Raw genomic sequence first — 23,371 nt, 5'->3', positions numbered from 1 at the left:
AGACTAATTTAAACAAGTAATATAGAGAAGCTTACACTTACTTCTGCTGTTATCTGAAGTGAAAATAAGAACATGAAGAATGAGATATGAGTTCCAAGAAGAAAAGAAATAAATTCAAATGAGAAAAATTGGTTAAGATAGGAGGATTTTTCTTCCTAGATACTAATTATCCTATGGTTTGAGATGGATAATTTGCTTTCTATACCAGCTTAGGAATAGGCAAAATTTTGCATTGATGTTCTATATAGACCACATTAATACAACAGGGAAGTGACCAAGGCATGAATGACTATGAGAAAGGCTTCCTGGATGCACATAAAATGAATTTGTGCAAAAGCCTCCCTAGTCATGGCTACCACCTGTTGCTTCAACAAGAGCTGTGAGTCCAGGAGGACCCCCTGATAATATACCAAGGGCTCACCTTTGGTCTTTTCTTATTCAGAAGGGACCCGTTACCCAAAACAGGGCCACCATCTTCAGATACAATAAGAGTGGAAAAGTAAGCATGTTTCTTTGCTCTTAACTTTACTTGGTCAGCTTTGTCTTTTGTCTCTAGTAGTGCTTTAGGTATCTCTTCCATTGTTTATCTCACAAAACTCTTCTGTGAACTAGGCAGCCATAATCACAGGGAGTCCACAAAGGCATGATCCAATCAGTACATCAGTTATTTTGGACAGGCCATGCAAACAGGCCCAACCTTTCTGCATTGGGAAGCAATTACAGAGAACTCTACGGCCAAGGACTGATCCATTGTTATCTCTCATATCATTTTGCCAGTGCCCTGAGACAAAAACAGATTCATATGTGACATCTGCTGGGAATTGGGCTTCAATTTCACAAAATGTTTTACATCCAGCTATATCTGGGGAAGTAAGAGGTCACTGCAGCCTTCTGAATGATAACCACCCCACCCCCACCTCTCAAACCCACGATGGTACATTTCTGAGATGAAAGCACTCCCGCACCAAACCAGATTTTGATGATATCTACCTGGTCAGCCCCCTCATTTACAATCAAATTATATGAGGCAGGCTTCATTATAGGCTGGCTGGGCATTCAGCAGCAAAAGCCAGAGTCCAAGACATCTGAGGCTCCAGAGACAATGCTCTGGGCCAAGCATAGGGGCTGGAATGAGACAATAATAAGTACCAGGTTCCTTTCCTTCCTCACCTACCATATCTTCCCATGCACCCACTATCAATCCCACCCTCTCCCCCCAACCATTCCCCCATTTTTATCAAGATGCTCCATTAATGGAATAGAAGGATGCACCCAACATGGGCACTCAGCACTTCTGCTTCACATTCAGGGCCTATGATTGGGGCAATCCTTCTCCCCCCATCACTTAATCTACCCCCTTCCCATACACACATTCATACACATTCACAAACATACACACACCATTTTCAACCAAGAACCAGAGTCTAGCCTGGCTTTACCAAGTCTCCAGCCAGCCACCTTATCAACTGACATTGTGGCCAAGGAATGTTTCCACTGATATATATAGAATTAACCATCCATGGCCTACAATGCCAACTAGTAATTTTGCTTCCCAGGAGCTACTTTAATAACTTACAATACTTTCAGTTTATCTTTTTCTCTGTTGGCCATATTTCCAACAAAGCATAAAGTTGCAGCAAACTATCGTCTTTATTTTACAGGAGAGGAAATAAAGAAGATCCAATGGTATGATAATGCCTACTTTTAGGGTACAGTATTTTACTTGGAGCCACATTTCCCAACAGACAGCATGAGAATCACTACTAGGTCAAATTGCCCCAAAGTACTTATACATTTGTATTGTAGCTGCAGTGAAAAGCTTGCAGTATTTTTTAAAGTACATGTCTCATTTCAACCCTCATGGATTACGTTTTCCAACCAATATTACATTAAGATTTCTCTTCATATGATCACACAAAGACACAAAAGCATAGATTTTCAAAGAACTTTAATTCATCTGCCCATGCTTTTAGGGCACAAGTCATTGTACTTCTCAGGAACTTAGGACAATAGCAAACCAGGTGCTTTTCTTCCCCCAATGACTAATGTTTAAGTATAGTAAAATTGTAAAGAATTATAATTTTGGCCAGCCACATGCTTTTGATAATTTTATTTTTTTTCTGAACCCCTATTTTCTTGAAATAGCAATTTCTAATTCTAATTTAATTAGTTGTTTTTAATTTTTTACCTCCCAAAACACATTGGACTGAGAGTGTAATTCATTTCCAAATAAGCATGGTAGATATATACCAACAGGGGAAGGCATTACTTTCAGTAAGTGTTCCTTATATGTAGAAATCAATGATGTCAAAAATTACTTTAAGAAAATGAAAAATTGATAAATATTTAAGTAAAAAATGCTTAAGAGTACATATAAGCAGCTTACTTAAAAAAATGGTGTTCTTCCCATTTGAAGCGTTTTTTCCGGGAATGCACAAAATCATCATCTGAGTCATCTGTTGGGGCTGGACTATTTTTATCAGAATGGCAATAAGGCTGAACAGAGAATTTTCTATCTGAAAAAAGGTTCTTCAGAAGTTCCTCAAAATAAGAACTTAGTTTCATTCCAGCATCAGCTATTTCAGAATCAGGCTGTTGGAGAAATTAAACATATTAATAATGTTAGAATAATAATTACATAAAATATTGCTAGAAATGTTTGTGAATTCTTATTTTGGAAGCAGACAAATAAATCTCAAGTTCGTCAACACTTCAAGTATGTTGTAACTTTCATATATTTCATTACAGTATTTATAGTACTGCAGTCCTCAATTTATAACCACAGTTAAAATTTCTATGGTAAATTAGACAGTTGTTAAGTGGTTTTGTCATATTTTATGACCTTTCTTGTCATAGTTGTTAAGTAAATCACTGCAGTTATTAAATTAGTAACATGGCTGATAAGTGAATCAGGCTTTCCCATTGACTTTGTTTATCAGGTCACAAAAGGTGATCACATGACCCCTGGATACTGCAACTCTCATAAATATGAACCAGTTGCCAAGCATCCAAATTTTGATCACATGACCATGGGGATGTTGCAACAATCATAAATGTGAAAAACGGTCATGTTACTTTTTAAAGTGTCCTTGTAGCTTCAAAAGGTCACTAAATGAGTTGTTATAAGTTGAGGATTACCTGTACTGAAATGGCAAATAAAGTTATATTATTATTTTAATTTGTAATTAGATATATACTAATATTTTTGTTAAAGAGAACTAGTGTATGATAATGTATAATTACATGGCTCTGTAAACTATCATGGTACCCAAAATTAGACTCCTTGGTGTAGCAGAAATCCTAGCTGAACCGTAGGATGGAAGGCTGGCATTTACACTCTGGCCACAAATCTTTCTTTGGGGTAGTGATTTTGGTAGAGTGTTGCTGCCATCACTACTTTCCAAGAGATGGCCCACCTGTCATCCTCCCTCCCTTACACAATACCAGTTAACAATTATATTTTCTTAGTAACATATGTATAAGCATATATTATACTCTTTTTTTACCTCATTAAATTCAGCACAATTTTGAAATATCAGCCTGAAATCAGCTATAACATCTTCTGGCTTTGTATATATTGTGTGATGTGCTTGTAATCTATTCTTTATTGTTGACAAATCCATTGGCTTCTTAATTATTTTATAGTAGTCAGGCACCTAGAAAGAAATAGATCAATATTTCAGAAGTTTAGTTTGGGTTTGTTTTTCTGTTGTTTTGGAATTTAAAAAAGTTACAATGCAGATATTAAGCCAGATGGCTATTAGGCGTACAGAAATTTATTTTTATGTCATCAATGAAAAGAAATGGGAAGAATATATTTTCAGCTGTAATAGTTCTAAAACAAATAGCAAGCTGTATTGCGGATGATTATACATTGTATTTATTTATTTATTTTATTAGGCTTAAAAACCACTCCTTGTCAGTGCTCCAGCACTATGACTGATGGTATCAAAATCAAGTTGGACCAGGAGGGTTATATTTTCTCTATCCCAATCCTGCCACAGATCATCCACAAGAGCAATAAATATAAATTCAATTCCATACTTCTATATCTAGTCTGAGTCCTGATAATCTATTTTCTCCAAGACTTTGCCATGGCAGCTCCACCATCTCTCCACAACTATCCTCCCAAAAGGAAGACTAGAGACTGGCTAATAGTTATCTAAAACTGCCAGGTCAAGCAATGGCTAGGATGTGTTGCTGCCACCATTTTCAAGGCTGATGGCACCATGGATTTCTGGTTGGGGCTAATGTTAGCTGATTTATCTTCTTGTTCCTCCCCCCCCCCTTTAAATAGCATGAAACCCTATGTTACATGGCAGTATTTTATCAAACTGGTAAATTAAGAATATTTATTGTAATGTTCCATTATAACTGATTCTTTAATTCTAAATACCAAGAGCCAAAAAAAGCTTAGTGAACTACAGCTGTATCACCCCCCCCCCTTATCTCTATCAAAAGCAGCAGAGGAAGACATCCTGCTGACTTATGAATCCAAAAGAGACTATCTCTTTTCTTAAACAGTTACTACAGAGCCTAACAAATTTTTTAAACAGACTGAGGAAGTCCCAGCCCAAGGGATCAATGGAAAGACTAGAAGGTAACAAAATGTACGAGTCACAATGTTCTGAATAATCATATTACTTTCCTGGAGTTTCAATTATGTAGGAAAAATCTGCATATGAATGATATAGAGAGTATTCCTAATCAACTTGCAGTATAGAATTTATGGAAATCTTCTTTCTCTGCCTGCTGATTTTTTTAACTGGAATTGAATGTGTGTATAAAATACTCATATAAAAAGATCAGGGACTGGAGAACCAGTTTAAATTTTGCTACTGTTCAATTTCTGTATATATAAAAATGACATTCTGTATAGAACTAGATAAAAATAAAATAAAAAATCCCAGGTGTAGTGGGATTGTAAAAAGAATATAGTACCTATTATCCTGATTTTACTAAGGAGGTTGCAGACAAGAGAAGAAGCTTTTCCAAAGCATACGATTTTGCTAAAACTGCACAGCTGCAATATTTAAGAGGAATGTGGTTCCTGCCACATTTTCTGTTAACTATCAGGAAGAAATAAAAAAAAGTTTCAAAATCAGCTGGAGCTTTTTTTTAATGGGACTTAAAGCTGATACTTCTGCTCTTTTATACTTTTATCTATTAGCAAACAATAAAGTGTCATCATCCAATCTTAACCAGCACAAACCTTAATGTCCAAAAAACTTTTTTGATAGTAAGTTTTATTACTGGGTGATTTTCCTTCAATCCTCAGGAAAAGCAGTTTCAGGTAAGTTTAAAAATTTAAAGTAATTTGGAAATTAACTACAAAAGAGTGAGTGGAACATTAATTTTGGAGAGTTCTTAAATGGACTAAGGGGCCAGATTGACTGAAAATTATTTGCTTGGCAAAATGTTATGGATTGGAGAAAAAATTGTAAGGGAGACCTTGAAGGCCAATACTAGAAGCAACTGGAATGAACTAAAGATTATAATTAAAGGAGAAGACCCAATAATATAGAAGGGACTCAGTGTACTTTTAAGCACAATACAGAAGTCTTCTTGTTTAACCAATAACGGATACAAACAAATATCAGTGATAAGTAATAAAATTAATAACCTACTGTGGGAGGGACTGGATCTTGAAAAGCAAGGCTCATTTCATGGCAGTAAAGGTACAAAAGTAATCTTTCACATTTCTATATGTTGGGACAGAAATAATAAAATTATTTGGAACATCAGCTTGAAAGTTTACTACAGCAATGTAAACTATGTAAATGTACAGTCTTTAATGTAATAATGAATTGCTCAAATTGATGGATTTTTTTTCTACCAATATTTTTAACTTAATATTCACAAATGTGAAATATATCATTTGAACTTCTGAAATAACATATTTCATTGATAAAGGGCATATTTCATAACTATGAAGAATTAGATATAGCAAGTTAAATATTCCATATCTCATACCCATTTGTTATTTGTATATTGATAGTATATTTATGAACCATTTCTGAAGCAAAGGAAACTCAAGTTTACATTAACGTAATATTCCAGAGACACACATTGCTCTGATTATAAGTGCTGAGTAGTCTAAATTGGTACATATTCAATTTATCCAAATATCGCTATTAAAATAATGCTTTAAAAGGATAACATTAAAATTAGCACAACAGTACTCTATAATAATTAATAAAATTCTGTTTGAAATGTACATGTGCATGTAATAGAAAACCAGAAGAGTTGAGCCTGTGGCACAATGGTTAGAATACAGTATTGCAGGCTAACTATGCCCACAGTCTGGAGTTTGATCTTAACTGGCTCAAGGTTGACTCAGTCCTTCCAAGATTGGTAAAATGAGGACCCAGATTGTTGGGGGAAATATGCTGACTCTGTAAACTGCTTAGAGAGGGCTGTAAAGCATTATGAAGCGATATATAAGTCTAAATGCTATTTCTATTACTATCTGTATTTTTGTCTCAGATTCTCAACATTAATTCATTCATTATTTTTATTATCTTGCACTTTTTTCAGAACTAGTTTGTAGAATGAACACAGTACAATGAAATTACCCTCTGATCTATTGGTGCCAAACCCAGACTGCCATCCAGTTTTCTTTTTTCTTCAGAAACATGGGTTGAGACACCACGATCATATTCTACTTCAGGTTTAGATAAATCACAGCAGAATGTGCAAATCCATTCACCACTGAGAAAAAAAATGAGAAAAGATTGACATAAGCCTCACATTTTTGCATTCGGAATGCTTGCAAGCTAATTCTTTCACCTATCTTTTACAATAAATGTTAAAAGTTAATACAGTGGTTACAATGAAGCCAATGATGGAAAAATTACTTTGTTCAATGTTGAGTGTCTCTGTCAATCAGAAAGACAATCCCCAACAACAAAGATGGTAGGTATTAAAATAGTTATCCTTAAAATAGGTACAATTACTTTTGAGTGGAATCAAATTGTTCAAACATTAAAATTCTTTTCCAAATGAAACTGAAAGACAGAAAAGGTCAGATTGACCTGTTTCCTAAATGATTACTTCACAGATTTGATAGTGGTTTACGGGAAAGAGAAAGATAGAACAGAATGTTCTTCCTATGCCACTCTCCACCTGCCACCTCCTCCCCTGCCCCCCCCAAACTACAATAATTCATAGCTTTGCTGCAACAGTCCTGTGTGAATATAGTTTTCTCTCTTCAAAGCAGGAGAAAGAGAGCTATCTAGATGGTAGAAAAAGATGATAAGGGCCATTCCCAACTAGCTTTGACAAAACTATTTTCTTAGTAATCCTCAGACAACAAAAAAACAAAGTATTGGTTATCAGTGAGTATTACAATTACTGCCCTTATTTAATTTATTTATCACAATTTTATGCCATCCATCACACTTGCATGCCCACACCTGTTGAAAGAAAACACCAGAAACATTACCATGGATACCTTTGGGATTTAATATGGCGACTAACTTACAGCTCTTAATAATTAACAGCATTAAATGGAAAGTACAGATCCAATACAAATATAAGCAACTCAAAAGAGATTTTTTCTTTATATAATATACCTACTTAATTAGGTATCTTATATAAAGAAATTATATAATTAATATACCTACTCTATTATTTAGTTGTATAATATCTGAAGCTGGAAAAAATATTGAGACAGTTGATTTTTAAGCAGCATTCTGTAACAGAAAAACAAAGCCACTATTCTAGATTTTTTTGTTATACTTTAAAATTGGAACAAATACAGCTGCTGCATCCAGGTGTATTTATCAGCCTACATAAATGTGAACAGGAACTAAACTACCCATTCCACAGTGGTATCTTGTTTTATACATTCACAGTCTAAACCTCACACTGCTGGTTCGAGTTTAGCTTTAAAATCAGATGCAATCATTTAAATAATGTTTGAGTTTAAGCCATAGAAGAGCTATCTTTAGACTTTACCTTGGAAAATTCCTGAGTGTAGGAACATGACACGAAAGGTGGAACACTTTGGGACATTTATCACAACACAAAAGTTCTCCTCCATTTTGACATACAGCACACCAGTCCTCATTAGGATCATCATCTTTTCTGCCATCTCCCCCATGTGGCGATCCTATCCATGCTGTCTTGCCATTGGATGGTTGGTCACCTGTACTGTCTGGTGCTTCTGTTCTCAACACTGATGCTTCAGAGGAGTGGCTGCTATTCAGTAACACTGAGGAAAGAATGGCTCTTGGAAACCTGGACTGTAAACAAAAATTAATGTCTAATTTCATCAAAATGAAGCATCTTTTTTGCGCACATTAATATATACACAGAGAATCATGCCTCCTTGACAAATTATACATATTATCTAGCCAGTTGATTCAGCTGGATATGCCCTTATCAAGAGTATGTTATATCAAAGATTTGAACATTTATAGCTTAGATTTAAAAAAAGCCACCAAGACTTCATTAAATGTTTCTTATCATAAAATGCTTCTGTGGAAAGGAAATTAGTTCCTCCTACCACATAATCTTCCTTCCTCAATCAGGACAAAAGTTTTAGAATCACAAATTAGAGTATGTTCTGAACAAATTGAAAATGCAATGGGAAACATGAATGCAATTGGGTGAATATTCTGCCCTGTCTGATCTAAACCTGAGATCTTTTTGCAAAAATAAGAAAAAAAGCTGCTTTTCTCAAAGAGATTTTGATGAACAAATGCTTAAATCACGATTGAGCAGGGTGCTTGTCTACAAAGCACTATTTCTCAGACACTTGCTAAATGCACTTTTTTGGAATTTCTATAGGGCATGCTTTTGTGTATTTTTGAGGGGGAAAGGTAATGTTTTCCTATATAAAAGGCTTGCAGGGAAAGGCTCACCATACTTGCCTCTGATGGCTTTGGGCCTTTTGGCCATAAATAAAATTGACTGATTGATTGATACTGCACACTCCTTCACTTCTGATTCAATCAACTGCCTGTGGTTTTTATTCCTGACTCGAAAATGAACCTCTTAGATTTATTTTTAAGATTTCTTTAACAGAAATATTGTAACTCAACTAATTTATAAAAACAAGTTAGTACCCTTTTGTATTTAAGACTATTTCTCATAATTTTGATTACATTTTGATTACGGGATTCTTCAACTGTTTCCTGCTTCACTATGACAACTGGGAAATCATAGTTCTCACTTGGCACACCAGACTCTTGTTTTATTCTGATAGGCTCTAACATGACCACAGGGACTCTCTGGGTTGAATCTGCACCTGATGGTTTGCCAGAAGAAGTAGAGCTATAAATGAAGTATATGGAAAAATAAGGAAAGATTACTAAAACAGGTTTTGCATTATTTGAATCAGAGCACAACAATGCTTTCAGAAATTATTGCTTGCATAAGGTGGGGAAAATCAATCTGTGCCATAATTTTTCTATAAAGTTCATGGTTTAACACAAAGCCGGATGAATTTAATACTGACTAAAATTGTATATTTTCAAAAACATTAAACATTTTTGCACACATTTCAACTACACTGAATACATTTCAACTACAAAATTAAAATGGGTGGCTTATCATAGCAAGATGATAAAAAAGGTAACATTTTCCATAGTTGTCTATTTGTATTTTTTCTTCATTAGATAAAATCTTTTTTTTAAGCCCTAATTTTTAAATACTTAAAATCTGACCTTTCCAAAGAGTATCATCTAAGCTCTTTTAAATTAATAGTACTTACATTTCTCTTGTTTTCTGCAGAATCAATATAAAATTTATCTTCATATGATGTATCTTCTTTGTAAAAATTATGTTTTGTATGTTTTACCTTGTATGTTTTATCTTATCCCTACCTGCTTAATATACATTGCTGGGCTATTGATGGATGTTCTTGTTTCATGGCTAGAGAATTCTTGAAAATAAAGCCCCACTGTGCTAATCCATACAACTTTTTTATCAGAATCAGTTTTTACTAACATGGTCTACTTACCTGCTTCGACTTCCTACGCTAGAGGCACTGGGTGAACGCATTGGAGGATGGACACCAGAAACAGTAACCAACCCTAAAATTATAAGGGGAAAAATCATCAGGCTAGAAAGAAATCCTGGCATGAAACCTATTAATATTTGAAATACATATTAAACTGCACTTTAAATATTAGTAAATTATCTATTCTGTTATGCCATCCCCAATCACTTGTTTGTGAGATGGGTGGCTATACAAATTTGACAAATGTATCCTACATTTGGAAAAATGTGAAAAATAAAGAGTGGGAGGTTGATATTTGTGCCTAGTTTTCCTGCTTAAAAAAATGAAAGTGAATGTCTAAATGGGAATGAGAAATATTTTTCTCAAGGCCTCATTTATGCTTTATGTCAAATAATCTGATTTTGTAAAATTCTACAGTGTTCTGTTTTTTCCTTAAAACTGAGAAACAAAAACAAATACTTCCAGTGGCTGAGATGAAGGATTGTTTCACTTTTTTTAAAATTTTCATTTTTTTTCATGCTCTAGCTGCTAATATCTTCTTTTAAATTATAATCAGCATTGCCTTCATCAATGCCACAATCCTCTCCATTTTAGTTCTGGTTTACTACTTAAGCTAAGAATCTCTACTTTTTAATATTCATTTAATTCTATATATGGTTAAAATTCTTTATCTTCTCTTCTATTACTATATTGTCTTTTAAAAAGGAGCTTTATAAATCTTTCTATAACTTTCTTTTCACTATAGCTATTTGACAACCAGCAAGAGTATTTCTACATCAGCCATATTCTTTCCGTGTGATTAGATATTTTCACATGTTCTCTTTCCCAATGCTTTAGATCTTGTTTCTGTCTAACAATTTAATAATAAGAGTTTTAAAAATGATAATAGTTGTCATACCAGAAAGTCCTGGAGATGGAACTGAAGAGTTAGGAGACTGCACAGTTTTGCGTGAAGATTGTTTGGTTTGGGTGTGCTCTGCAAATGCTTCTCTCTTCCCAATACTTTCCAATGGTACACTTCCTGAACAGTCAATCTTAATATAATGATAAATGGTAAGGAAAACATTATCTCACTACTTTTTAACAAAAAGCAATTATAGTTTCCTCTAATAGCAAAGTAGATAGCCTTGTGTTGAAACTTAGGGGTATTTGAGACAGAAGACATACAGAAAAGTTAAAGACTATACAGATGCTAGCTCTTAACTTGCTGGAAAAGTCATTAAGGACCTAAACACATAGGAACTTGATCATTAATATCACTAAAATGATTAAATATTAAAAAGGCACTTCTAAAATGTGCTCTAAAAAGAAGTCACTACTTTATGCACTAGGTATACTTTAATTCCAAGCTGTAGGACATAACTAGATCAAGTTTTGTATTAGAATAATAAAGCATGCTGGAATAATAAACCTTTCAAAAAAGTCAAGAAATATAGCATTATCTCACATCTGGTAAAGAAGGCAAGGTACAGGAACCACTCATTGTTGAATTCAGATCAATCATAGATGGAACAAAAGTCTTCCCATCATTTCCAGCAGCACAGGGACTGGAGGAAGTTGATGTTGTACTGCTAGCACTCGAGGAATTAGCCAAAACTTGACCACTGTGGATCTGCCACTAGAAAAAGGAGGAGGAACAGGAAAATAATTAATTTCATAATCCATGTACAGGAGATATTAAAGCTGCATGGAACATTGCAGATAAGGATTGATAGAACTCTGCTTAATTATTAATGTTAAAGTTGATACAAGTAGCTCTGAAAGTGCAAAAATTATTCCAAATGAGCAATATATAAGCAAGTCAACAAACAAAAATGTGCCTCCTTTCCAATAATAAAACCATTGAGCTGACTAATTTACCTTTCTTCTAGATAGCAAAATAGATTTTATAATATATTTAAAGTTCTTGATATACTATTACGCATCACATGGAGAATGTACCTGTTTAATGGCTTGCTGTGCCAAAATTGCCATCTGTAATGGAGATGGCTTTACAGATGAATGTGGTATGCTTTGATTTTGAGGAAACCTCACTGGCTGAGCCAGAGGAATTGATCCAATGGATTTGAAATTGTGATTCTGAAAGTTTACCAAACGTGGAGGTGGCTGCTGGAAATACAGAAACAACTTTCTTAGCTAACAGGTCATTAGTTATAACAAATCTTTTCCTAAATGTTTGCTAAAAGAAATTATAAAAGATAAATCATTTTGGGGGGTGGTATTCATTTCCAACATAAAGCAGTGCAGCCTAAAAAATTAAGAGTTTCAGTCTGTTTAAAGAGGAAAAGATATATAGAAGTTTGAAAATGGAATGGCTTAAACCTATTAATATTTAGGGATGCTAAAGCAGCCCGAGCTCCTAGAATAATAAAAATTAATGCTGACAGTTATATAGTGTGGTAAAGTGCACAAAATACTAATCTGTGTAATAATGTTTTTGATGCTACCTTTATATTTTCCTCCAAATAAAGTAGAAATAGCTAAGTGTCTCCTACTCTGGACTTGCTGTAACTTACCTGAGGAGGAGGGGGAGGAGGAGGTGGTGGTGGTGGAGGAGGAGGAGTCTGGTGCATGGGCCCTGCAATTCTAGGGTCTGGGAGCCCCACGGGACCTGCCCTCCGCTGTGCCTGCTGCCTCTGAGCAAGCACCTGCTGCTGCATGTGCTGAAGTCGAAGTTGAGCTAAACTGATCTGCGTTGGGAACTTGGATAGTTGATTTGAAGGTAACCCACTTTGTATGTTTGGTTCTGTCACAGGGCTTTTAGGCATATGTGGTGGGATTTCACTATCTTCAATTACCAAAGAACCTAAATAAAAACAATTATATTTATAAGTTACAATTTAACTGAAGATAACTCTATCACAAATAATAGATATCTTTTCTGGCATCAGTCATTGACACCCCTCTGTTCTAAACATTGTTAATCTAGAGCAGACATGTCAAACATAAGGCCCGGGGGCCGGATGCGGCCCACAAAGTGGTTTCATGTGGCCTGCGAAGCCATCCTGGAAACAGGGAGGGAACGGCCCCCGCTGCCTTTACCCTGGCTGGCCGGGACCCAATGTACAATTTTGTGGTGGCCATCTATGCTGAAAGGCACCCTGTCTTAGCTCCACAAGGCCATCTAGAAACAGCGAGGAACCAGCTCCTGCGTGTTGGCCCCGCCCCCTGGGTGCATGCTGGGGAAGTGTCACCTTTTGTGAGGAATGAAGAAATGGACCGTGCTTTGGTGCTTGCCCCGGTCCCACCCCCTTCTGCCAGAGACCCTCAGATCTGTCCCACTCCTGCCCAGGCCCCCACAGGCACCCTTGATGTGAATGATGTAGAGCTGGCCACACACACCCAGTAGGCCACACCCACTCCATCCATGCCCACCCAGTAGGCCGCACTCACCCTGGCCACACACCCCGCCCCCCCGAGGGCAACCACACTACTGATGTGGCCCTCAATGAAATTGAGTTTGACACCCCTGATCTAGAGCTACTTTATTAGACATATTTTTATTTAATTGCCTGAAACAATATAAATGCATTAAGGTATTGACCAGGTATTTACAAACTGCCAAGTACAGGTAGTCCTTGACTTACAACAGTTCATTCAGTCAATGTTTGAAGTTACAACTGCACTGAAAAAAGTGACTATGTCCATTTTTCATACTTATGACCATTGCAGCAGCATCATGGTCACTGATCAAAATTCAGATGCTTGACAAATGACTCATATTTATGATGGTTGCAGTGTCCCGTGGTCATGTGATTACCTTTTGCAACTTTCTAACAACCAAAATCAATGGGGAAGCCAGATTCACCTACCAATTGTGTTACTAACTTAACTGCAGTGTTTCACTTAACAACTGTGGCAATAAAGTCCATAAAATGGGGCAAAATTCACTTAACAACTGTCCCACATAGCAACAGAAATTTTGAACTCTATTGTGGTCACAAGTTGAGGACTACCTGTATATATTTGGCAAACTTCCAATTAATATAGCACACTATTAAAATAACAACTTTCCTATATAATGTCACTTCAATTAACAAAGTTATACACTTTTGGATACATAGTTGTAAGTCAGGGGTCCCCAACCTACAGCCCATTACCTGGCCTTGAGCTTCTCAGAACCAGGTCCCGGAAGTAGTGGATGAGTGCGTATCCTCACTTGTGCGAGTAGCGTGTGAGCATGTGTGCTATTTGCGCCTGCAGCGAGTACACATACCTGCAGCTTATGCAAAAGGAGCTGGGTGTGCTTGTCCGCCATGCGGAACCATCCCCTCTCCACCCCCCCCCCTGCAAAGCTGAAAAGGTTGGGGAACTCTGCTGTAAATGACTGATACACTAAATATAAATATAACCTATAGCCAAGTGAGACATTGAATCACTGCAAATAGAGCAAAACAAGATGAATGTATCAGAACACACACTGCACACTGCCACATACAATTTTATCTTCACAAAGGATTCCCCATGCTAGAGATAGAATGGAGGGCAAACCAAAATGAAAAGTGTGTATCATTACTCAGAGATGGTATATAGTTCAATAAAATATATATTCTATTTATTTCAAAAAGTACTTAAAAGAAATAAAATACAATTATTTAATGTGGTAAACGTATCAAGTAATATAAAGTTTTTATTAATAAAACCAAATGGAGTTCATCATACCTAAGTTGAAAATATTTTGGGCCCAGAAACTAGGATCACAGTGAAATTGAATAGTAGCATTAGATACTGGTAAGGCATCATACCTTGCCCTAAGGAGGTATCGTAATCGATATGTAATCTAGAAAAAGAAGAAGACTATATTAATATGAATCTCGGCGTGACAGAACATTACACATGACTCATAACTGTTGACATATGGGCAACAGCCCATTGGTCACTTTACATTAAATGTCCTAGTAATTTTCACGGGACCATCTGTTGACAATCAAGGAATATGAAAAACTTCAATTTGCAATGTTAACAGGAACATAAGGTAAAACGCCTGAATTAATGAATGAAAAAAAGATATTTTATTTATTTATTAAATTTTTAGACACACTCCGATTCCCAACAACTCTACTAGGCGTTTGTAAAACTAAGAGAAAGATGTAGCCAATCTGAATAAATGGTGATCTGATTTTATGCAGTGCAGCTGAAGAATACAGAGAGGGAAATGAAAGTTTAGGTTTAAAATTATGAATGATTAATATAGAGAAAGGGTGGGTCATCTAGATTGTTCTTGGTGTTTACAAAAATATGAATCCATTGGTTCCTATTTTCATGCACACCAGAACAATCAGATTACATATTTGGACTGTTGCATACAGTATATTGCAGGACAGTTATAGTGAATATTACATTCCAATGAATTGTGATCATGGAAGTATCAGGAATGTGTTTTGGGGAAAAAAACTACAATGTTCTGAATGTGATGCAGTAAATATAATTTGGTTAGAAGACACAAATGGATGAGTTAGAAGGCAAGTATAGAAATCTAATTTGGAGAGTCAAGAATTAATGACAATGGTGGTTGTTTGGATGAATAATTGCTCTGAAACAGACCTATTTGCTTTAAAAATGTCATTTAAGCATAGGTCATGATGCTTAAAGCTCTATTGGATCAGAGCAATGTATTACCCCCAAAAATAAATTAAAACAAATGCACACATGATAAAACTGAATGGATCTAAATATATATCTGAATTATTTATGATCATATAGTGAACTAAAAGCTCTGAGTGTGGGATAGGCCCATATGCCAGAGTGTCAAGAGAGGATCTTGGGGAACAATTAATATAATGGAAGAAAGAAATGAAACAAAGGAAGTGAGAAAACTGGAGTGAAAGCAGAAGAACTGTAGGAAAAAAAATAGGAATAATGTAAGAAAATCATTAGAAGACAGTATAATCTCCAAGCAGAATGAATGAAAGAGGACAAGGAGTGATAATATAGAACTGTTTTTTCAAACTTGGCAACTTTTAAGATTTGTGGACCTCAGCACCCAGAATTCTCCAATCAGCACAAAGAAAAAAGGAAAAAGACATTATTTGAAGGATTAAAAAAAAATCAAGATTCTTAAAAGTTAAAGAAAGGAAGATAAAATTGGATTATTTGATCAAGGTTAGATTTGTTATCTCTGTTAAGCCTTGATAGATTTTTGCTGACTATGTAAGATTGGCTTATAGGTAAGAGATGCGATATAGGATGAAGAGATCCTCTGTATTTTAAGATAGCGACAAATTACTAATACTTTTATATTTGTAGTGATGAAAGGGAAAGTCATTTCTTTCAAGTAAGACTGCTATCATGTATCCCGTTTTCTTCATTACGCTAATTTTCTTAGCCAATTATTATATGATTTAGTCTCTAAACTCCTTATCACCTTTGCTGCTCTTCTCTGCACTCTCTCTAGGGTTTCAGCATCTTTTCTGAATAATGGTGATCAGAACTGACACAGTAGTCCAAGTGTGGTTTCACTAGTGCAATATAGTTGTGAAGACTTTGATAACATAATCACAAGCTGAATATAACCACAAGTTGTGTGCATAAGTATTTTTGTAACTTGTGTACCTTATCTCTTGTAAGGAGAATTCCAGTTATGTAACTAAGAAGCCTATCTATGTGTGCTTGAAATTGTATACAGGGTTCTTCCAATCTTATGGGAGAACCCACCTTTGTCCAGCGCTGTATAAATGTGTGACTTAGAGAGAGCACCTGGTCTCTACCTCTTTGTTCGCACCAAGCCACACTTGGTCCCTTCTTGACACATCACAACTACTGTAATAATGTTGCCCTCTTCACAGATTTTTAGATTTTCATTATTGTTTTCCACTGCCTCAAAAGTTACCTAAATTATTAAAAAACAGGAAATATCAGTATATTGTATTCCAAATGAAACCTGATTTCATCTGAGGATATCAAGAATAGAAGAAAATGATAGCAATATGAACACTTTTTGTGATGTGAACAATGTCACAAAGTTGAAATTTCAAATAGTTTTTTTCCTATACATTTCTCCAGGATAGCATTTTTCTCGAATTTCAGTGCTTCTAATGTAAAAGTTACACTTAAGACAGAATTTAGAATTTTAAAAATATGAGCTTCCATTATAAATTATCTTTTTCATAGTGCTACAAATGTATCTCTGAAAAGAAGAGCTGGAAAAATCTGAAAAACTGCGTAAGGATTGCAAATTTGAACTAACAATTTATCCATACCAAGCGTTTGCTATATAATAAGGCTGTGCTGCTCCCGCTGGAGACTGCCCATTTAGAAAAGTTCATAACGTGTTCCAGTTGTTTAGAAAGTCCTGACACTTCTTGCTGCTGTTGTAAAAGCTTGGCTCGGTGTTCCTTAGCTAGACACTGCAACAAAGAAAGATAAGGTCATGATCATTTCTGTTGATTTCTGCAGATCAAACCACTAAGTCATTATTGTATTATTGTGTATATCACATTCCATCTCTTCAAGAGAGTAGACAAGAGTCAGCCTTGAACTTTTTATTATTAATACTGAAATCCTTTATTATATTAATATTTAGGTAATCTTTGATTCAAAGACTACAGTATTTCCATTTTGCCTTATATTAAAACTGAAATGACTAATCTGTATAGCCCTAATTACACAACCCACAAAGCACTCTGTAATGGGTTGAAAACAATCAACTTAAATTTGAATGAAACTACTTCTTCCTCTGTAATTAAGATAAAAATTAGATAAAATTTTGCAGTCGCATGAATTAACATGACTAAAATTGTCTTTTTATATGTATAAAATTGATATAAAATTAGGACTAAAACAATAACAGAGTGAAGATAACATTCCACTGGAAAAAAAAGTCCAGGAGAAAGGAAAGAAAGAACTGCTAAAAAAATTCCAACTGAATGATGGATGAATTTTTAAAAAGCCTTTCCAGAGGTAATGAATCCTTGCAGCAGAGTACCCAATTATACGACAGAGTGGTCTAATCTTATTTAATCTCCTGGATTTCTTTCTGGGATGAATCAGGAGTGGATCTTGAAGTTAAGAATCGTTCAAAAATTCTATTAAATATGTATTTTCTTCGGCACTAAACCTTGTTCAAATGCAGAACTTTGCTACTGTCTTCAGCTGTGGGGCGTGTTAGGAAAGAACATCTGAGATTGAGACCTAGGAACAGTTTTGCTTTAAATTCTACTCTGCATATTGAGTATAAACTTACTATTACAAATAAGATGCTATCACTTATTCTAACTACAAACCAATTTTTAATTGCAACACAATTATTTTGTACTAGCACATCTTTGTAGTTACTTCTCTGCCCCAAGGCCTGGTTTGCACTCCCCTTGTTATAAAGCTAGGAAGTAGTTAAAGCAGAACATTTCCAAAGGGCTTTCAAGGTGCAATTATTACTGCAATAATAATATATAAATCATAGCTGGCACCTTAAGTTGATTGCATTATTATTGTTTTGTTATTATAACTTTATTGTTTTTTTCCCTGCTGGTAAATCACCGATTCAATAGTACATAAATATAATAAACGCATGAATGAGGAATTTTTAAAGGAAATATTTGTGTTATAAGAAAATGTCAACTTTGTAGAAGTTAAAGCAAAAAAACCAATAACCTACAAATAAATAAACAATAACAACAAAATACTTGAAGGATGGGACAAGTAGTAAAATCAGCAAACTAGGAAGTGGAATATAATGGAATAACTGGAAATATTCAGATTTAGCTAAACACAAAGAGGATTCCACTTTTTTTAATAAAAATATTAAATTATGGAATGAATATCACTTATTTGAACAAAACATATGGATACCATAAAGACTACCCAATTTTATTGTAAGTTTTTTTATAGATAACACTCCATTTATCAGAGGAAAGATGTAAGATATTAGAGGTAGTCCTCAACTTATGACCATTTATTCAGATACTATTTAAAATTATGATGGCACGGAACAAATGATGGTTATGGCCATGCTCAAAATTCCAGCTGTCTGAGCACCCCTGTGATCTCAGGACCATGATCTGGATTTTTGGCAACTGGCTTACATTTACGACCAACTGCAACACCATAGGATCACCACTTATAACCTTCCCTGCTGGCTTTCCCAGAAAGTCAAATGTAAGTCTCACCTACTCATTCTGAAATCTTTCAGAACATATTATTTTGTTATTATTTATTAAGTATTTTAATAAAATATGATGTACCCAGATTTTTTTTAGTCATACATAACGCAAACATCATGTACTTGTCGGAGGTCCTTGCCTCTGCATTTTGCACTAAAGACCGCTTTAATAGTGTGCCTTGCGAGAATAAAATCTACCTCAAGTTGATGCAACAGAGCTTTTCCCTTTTTGTTTATTTCTACCATCAATGTGAAAATAGCAACTTTAACATCTTGTTCCACCAGTTTTTGATTCCGATTCACTTCATGGATTCTATAAAATGTAGAAAGACTATTTAGTATATTTATAACAATACAGTGATCACAATTTGTGATGTTGCTGATGTTCAGATCTTGATATTGTACAAAATATCACAGCAGCATTTAATTAAGAATAAATATTTAAGCTTAACTGCTGGTGACTTCTGCATATATTTTATTTTCTTGACAACAGTAAAAAAGTGCTTTGCCACTATATCCTTTAAAGTATCTTTTTCAATTTCCAATGTAGTCTATCTTTTTTGTTACCCATCTAATTATTAATGAGTTCAAATCCAGCTTACCTTTCAAAATCAACCAAGGTTGCTCAAATGCTACCTCTCTATACATAAATTGCACATTTCAAAATACACAAAACACAAAAAAGTTATATGTAGCACAATGTGGTGATTTCTGTCATTTTTCTTAGTGTCAAGAATATAATTAACAAGAAACCAAAGTGCAATATGCATGTATTGTACATATCTGGGATGTCATAGCAGCGTAGTTTGTTCAACATAGGAATTTAAATAGAATATCTTTCTATCTGTATGCATATATGTATATGCACACCAAAATACAAATACATACAAATGGTATGTGCATGTATATATATTGACAAAAATCAAAAGAAAAGCGAACACCAGGATAACACTATCATATTTTGTCAATATGATGCCTAGGATTCACATTTTTAGTGTTATAAAGGAAAATGTATATATATAAATACAAACCAAACACATAGATTTTATAATTGCTAAAAGGCCATCTAATATGTCAGCCAATTTCTTTAAGCTTCAAGAAAACACTGAAAGACTCTGGAGAATATTCTATATTAAAGCAGTTAATAACTGTCAAAATCTAGTGTGTGCAGTCCTGGCATCTTAGCTCTTTCATTAATTCTCAGATTCTTTTTTAAATACTATGCTAATAGATGCAGCAACAGGTTCACAGAGAATGTGGACTCATACCATTATTGTTTTGCTTAGGAGAATGTGTGTAATACTATATTAAAATAATCTGTACAAAAGCTACTGCACCCACTTACAGTGACATAATAGGCCCCCATCATGCTTGATTAAAATAATTGCCTAAGAGTGCTACATGGTTAGGTGACTATTATAACTAGAAGGGAAAATGGAAGTTATCTCTAACAGATATTCAGAGAAATGTTTCAAAATAAACCAAAGGGGAATAGGAGAGTAAATTTTACCACTGATGGGTTTATAAGGGTAGAATGAAAAGCAATGCCTCCAGTGGTATAAGTCACCAATAGTTACTGATATGTTAGAAGTTCTGATGCTTTATTTAGCATCATTCACTTTAATTATCATGAAGTTGCTACTAGAAAAGATGGTGTTACTGTGTTTATGAGATGGAAGTCTGCAGTGAGTATTCATCACGGTACTTTAAATAACACATCATGACTGAATTTTTGACTGTCGAAGGAGTCTTTCCATTTGAAATTCACCACCAAACCAGGTTGTTTATGGTGATGACTGCTGATGGGAGCACTAGCCAAAAATATAAAGTTTGTAAATCAGAAAGAGGTGATTTGTGCCATGAACAATAAAGTAGAAGACTTCTGACAGCATTGGCTGAGCTTTCCACAAGAAATGTTGATGAACTGATTAAGGACAATTGGTGGATCACTTGAAAGGAACTTGCTGCCAAGTTCAGCATTTCATAGGAACATTATTTATGTTCTTTTCTTCAATATCAGAAAGATTGTGCAAGATGCTCCTAGCATGCTTATGGCAGAAATGAAACCGTCAAGAATTGAAATTTGTTGGCAATCGTTGCCATAGTACAAGAATAAAACTGAAGAATTTCTTCATAGAATAGGCTGATCATTATGACCCAGAAATGAAGCATCTGTCCATAAACATCATCCCTAATTTTCACCTGTGGAAGAAAAATTAAAAAACTAGGCTTTGGCAGGAAAACTCATGATTAGTTTTTTGGGATGCAGATGGTGTTATTCACATTGACTACCTGGAATCAGACATCACCATCAACTCAGAGCACTATAATGTCATACTCAAAACTTTGAAACAATGATTAAGCAGAGTTCAGAAGCACAAGAATGAATTTTTTCTCTAACATGACCATAGTAGGCTTCACACATCACAAGCCACCCAAGAGGCAATTGCGAACTTGGATCAGATTGTCTTACCCCATCTGCCATACACTCCAGACTTGGTGCCATCTGACTTCTACCTTTTCCCAAAAATAGTTTGTGGGCATCTATTTGACTCAAATGAAGATTTGGAAAGGACTGTCAGGACCTGGTTGAAGAGACAAAGTGTGGAGTTCTTTCATGATGGCTTTAAGAAGTTTGTCCATTGTTGGGAGAAGTGTGTAGTGAATGGTGGAGATTATGTGAAGAAGTAAATATAGGCAAAAAGCTCATTTCCTGGAATAGTTTCCTGTTTCATGTATTAGAATACCACTATTAAACTAAAATTATGGAGGCAAAGGCATTACTTTTCATTCAACCCTCAGTTTTCTTTTTTCCTTTAAAAATATCTGGGCAGGCTTATAGCCACATAACATAATTATGTCTCCTCCATAATCTCTTCCTGATTATGATATTTATCAGACCATGCAATTACCAAGTTACCCCTTCTGCCAAAAAATTTATTACATTTGAGGTAGCATGATTTAGGGTAGGAATTCTGTTTTTATTTTGCCATATCCAGTGCATTCATCTTGCTTATAAATAACCTGCAGATATTTACTTGGCCACTGTAGGAAAAGATTTATGCTTTGTTCTGATTAACTGCCATTTTTTATATTATTAAAACATACTTAGGAATAATTACATTCAAAGTCCTCCAAGTTCATCTGATGTGAATGAAGCTCAAAATTATCTTACTCTAATTCTCTTTTAGGCATTTTCATGTGCATATATTAAACTCATTATTCTACATGTCAAATGTAGAGAGGTAAAAACTAAATGAATCCAATTACTGCAAATAAAACTTCATTTTATTGAAACTTTTAACATGAAAAAGAAGCTAATTGAGATATTAAAATAATAATTAATACTGCAAAATAAAACTCAATACCTATTTTGAATCTGTTCCCCTGTATATTTTATATACTTGCTTTTTTCCGTCAATTTTGTAATAAGAGTGTCAATTATTACTTTTTGATTCTGAAAGGCTTCTTCTATAAATTGATATCTGCAGAAAAAGAAAAAGAAAGGAAAAAGAATATGCAGCATTAGGTGTATTTTATATATAATCTTTTAAAAACACATAGACTAAAACTGAATAGAGAGGGAAAAAAAGAGAATAAAAAGATATAAATATAACCAGATGAGATCTATAAATCTTATCAAATTATACATTAATTCTAAAGCAAACCAGATTTTAAAAAATCAAGCTAGCCTATCTCTTGCAACTCATACTTCTCTAACAGACTCTTATTAACTCTTTATCCAACTTTGCCTTTTTTCTTTTCTTCTCAGATATATTCATTTTAATACCTGTGTTCTTTGTGCTCTAGCAACTGACAATCCCGACATGTCAATTTGTCACAAGTTTCGCAATAGAGTTTCAATTGCTCCTTTTTGTGGTAAGGGCAGAACATAGGTCTTTGACTAGTTACACCAACAGCTTCTGTTAAAAAAGAAAAAGAAGAAATAGTCTGATGAATAGGAATTAACTGTTATAGACCTAGACTAAAACTGAAAGTTAACTAATACAATTTTGCCCCTTTTAAAGATGTTGAAACCATAGGAACCTTGGGGGAGAGTGACCATGCAATATTGGAATTCAACATTATGCAAGCACAAGCAATATAATACATCCAAACTAGAGTCTTGGATTTTAAGAGAGCTAATTTCAACAAACTTAGAAAGACCTTCGGAAGGATTCAATGGATGAGAATCCCCAAGGGGAAAACAATTCAAGAACCTTGGGAAATTTTGAAAAATGAGATTATAAAAGCCCAGTCTAGCACAATAACAGCTCTCAAAAGAAACCAGCATGGCTGCATAAAGA

The 23,371-nt window shown here is 34.8% G+C and overlaps 1 protein-coding gene across 3 annotated transcripts in view; it reads right to left on the bottom strand.

Annotated features, from left to right (window-relative positions):
* Positions 1-1,931: 1,931 nt before the first annotated feature.
* Positions 1,932-23,371, bottom strand: part of TRIM24 (tripartite motif containing 24) — a 66,359-nt gene continuing 44,919 nt past the window's right edge. The window contains exons 4-19 of one of the 3 annotated variants that reach the window (XM_039362236.1): positions 22,855-22,987; positions 22,433-22,549; positions 19,263-19,377; positions 17,167-17,313; positions 14,630-14,747; positions 12,484-12,773; positions 11,909-12,073; positions 11,415-11,585; positions 10,866-11,001; positions 9,968-10,040; positions 9,072-9,279; positions 7,960-8,246; positions 6,576-6,711; positions 5,628-5,702; positions 3,507-3,656; positions 1,932-2,592 (exon numbers count right to left, since the gene is read on the bottom strand). In XM_039362236.1, coding sequence (XP_039218170.1) covers positions 2,383-2,592; positions 3,507-3,656; positions 5,628-5,702; positions 6,576-6,711; positions 7,960-8,246; positions 9,072-9,279; positions 9,968-10,040; positions 10,866-11,001; positions 11,415-11,585; positions 11,909-12,073; positions 12,484-12,773; positions 14,630-14,747; positions 17,167-17,313; positions 19,263-19,377; positions 22,433-22,549; positions 22,855-22,987 — 2,531 coding nt within the window. In that variant the 3' untranslated portion in view covers positions 1,932-2,382. Of the gene's footprint in view, positions 2,593-3,506; positions 3,657-5,627; positions 5,703-6,575; positions 6,712-7,959; positions 8,247-9,071; positions 9,280-9,967; positions 10,041-10,865; positions 11,002-11,414; positions 11,586-11,908; positions 12,077-12,483; positions 12,774-14,629; positions 14,748-17,166; positions 17,314-19,262; positions 19,378-22,432; positions 22,550-22,854; positions 22,988-23,371 lie in introns of all 3 variants that reach the window. The other 2 variants (XM_039362228.1, XM_039362245.1) reach the window with 2 other exon arrangements.

This window comes from Crotalus tigris, unplaced genomic scaffold (assembly GCF_016545835.1).
Source record: "Crotalus tigris isolate CLP2741 ecotype Arizona unplaced genomic scaffold, ASM1654583v1 scf7180000017588.1960692, whole genome shotgun sequence".
NCBI lineage: Eukaryota > Metazoa > Chordata > Lepidosauria > Squamata > Viperidae > Crotalus > Crotalus tigris.
Note: the sequence above shows the minus strand (reverse complement) of the source record. Positions and strands in the feature narration are given on the sequence as shown.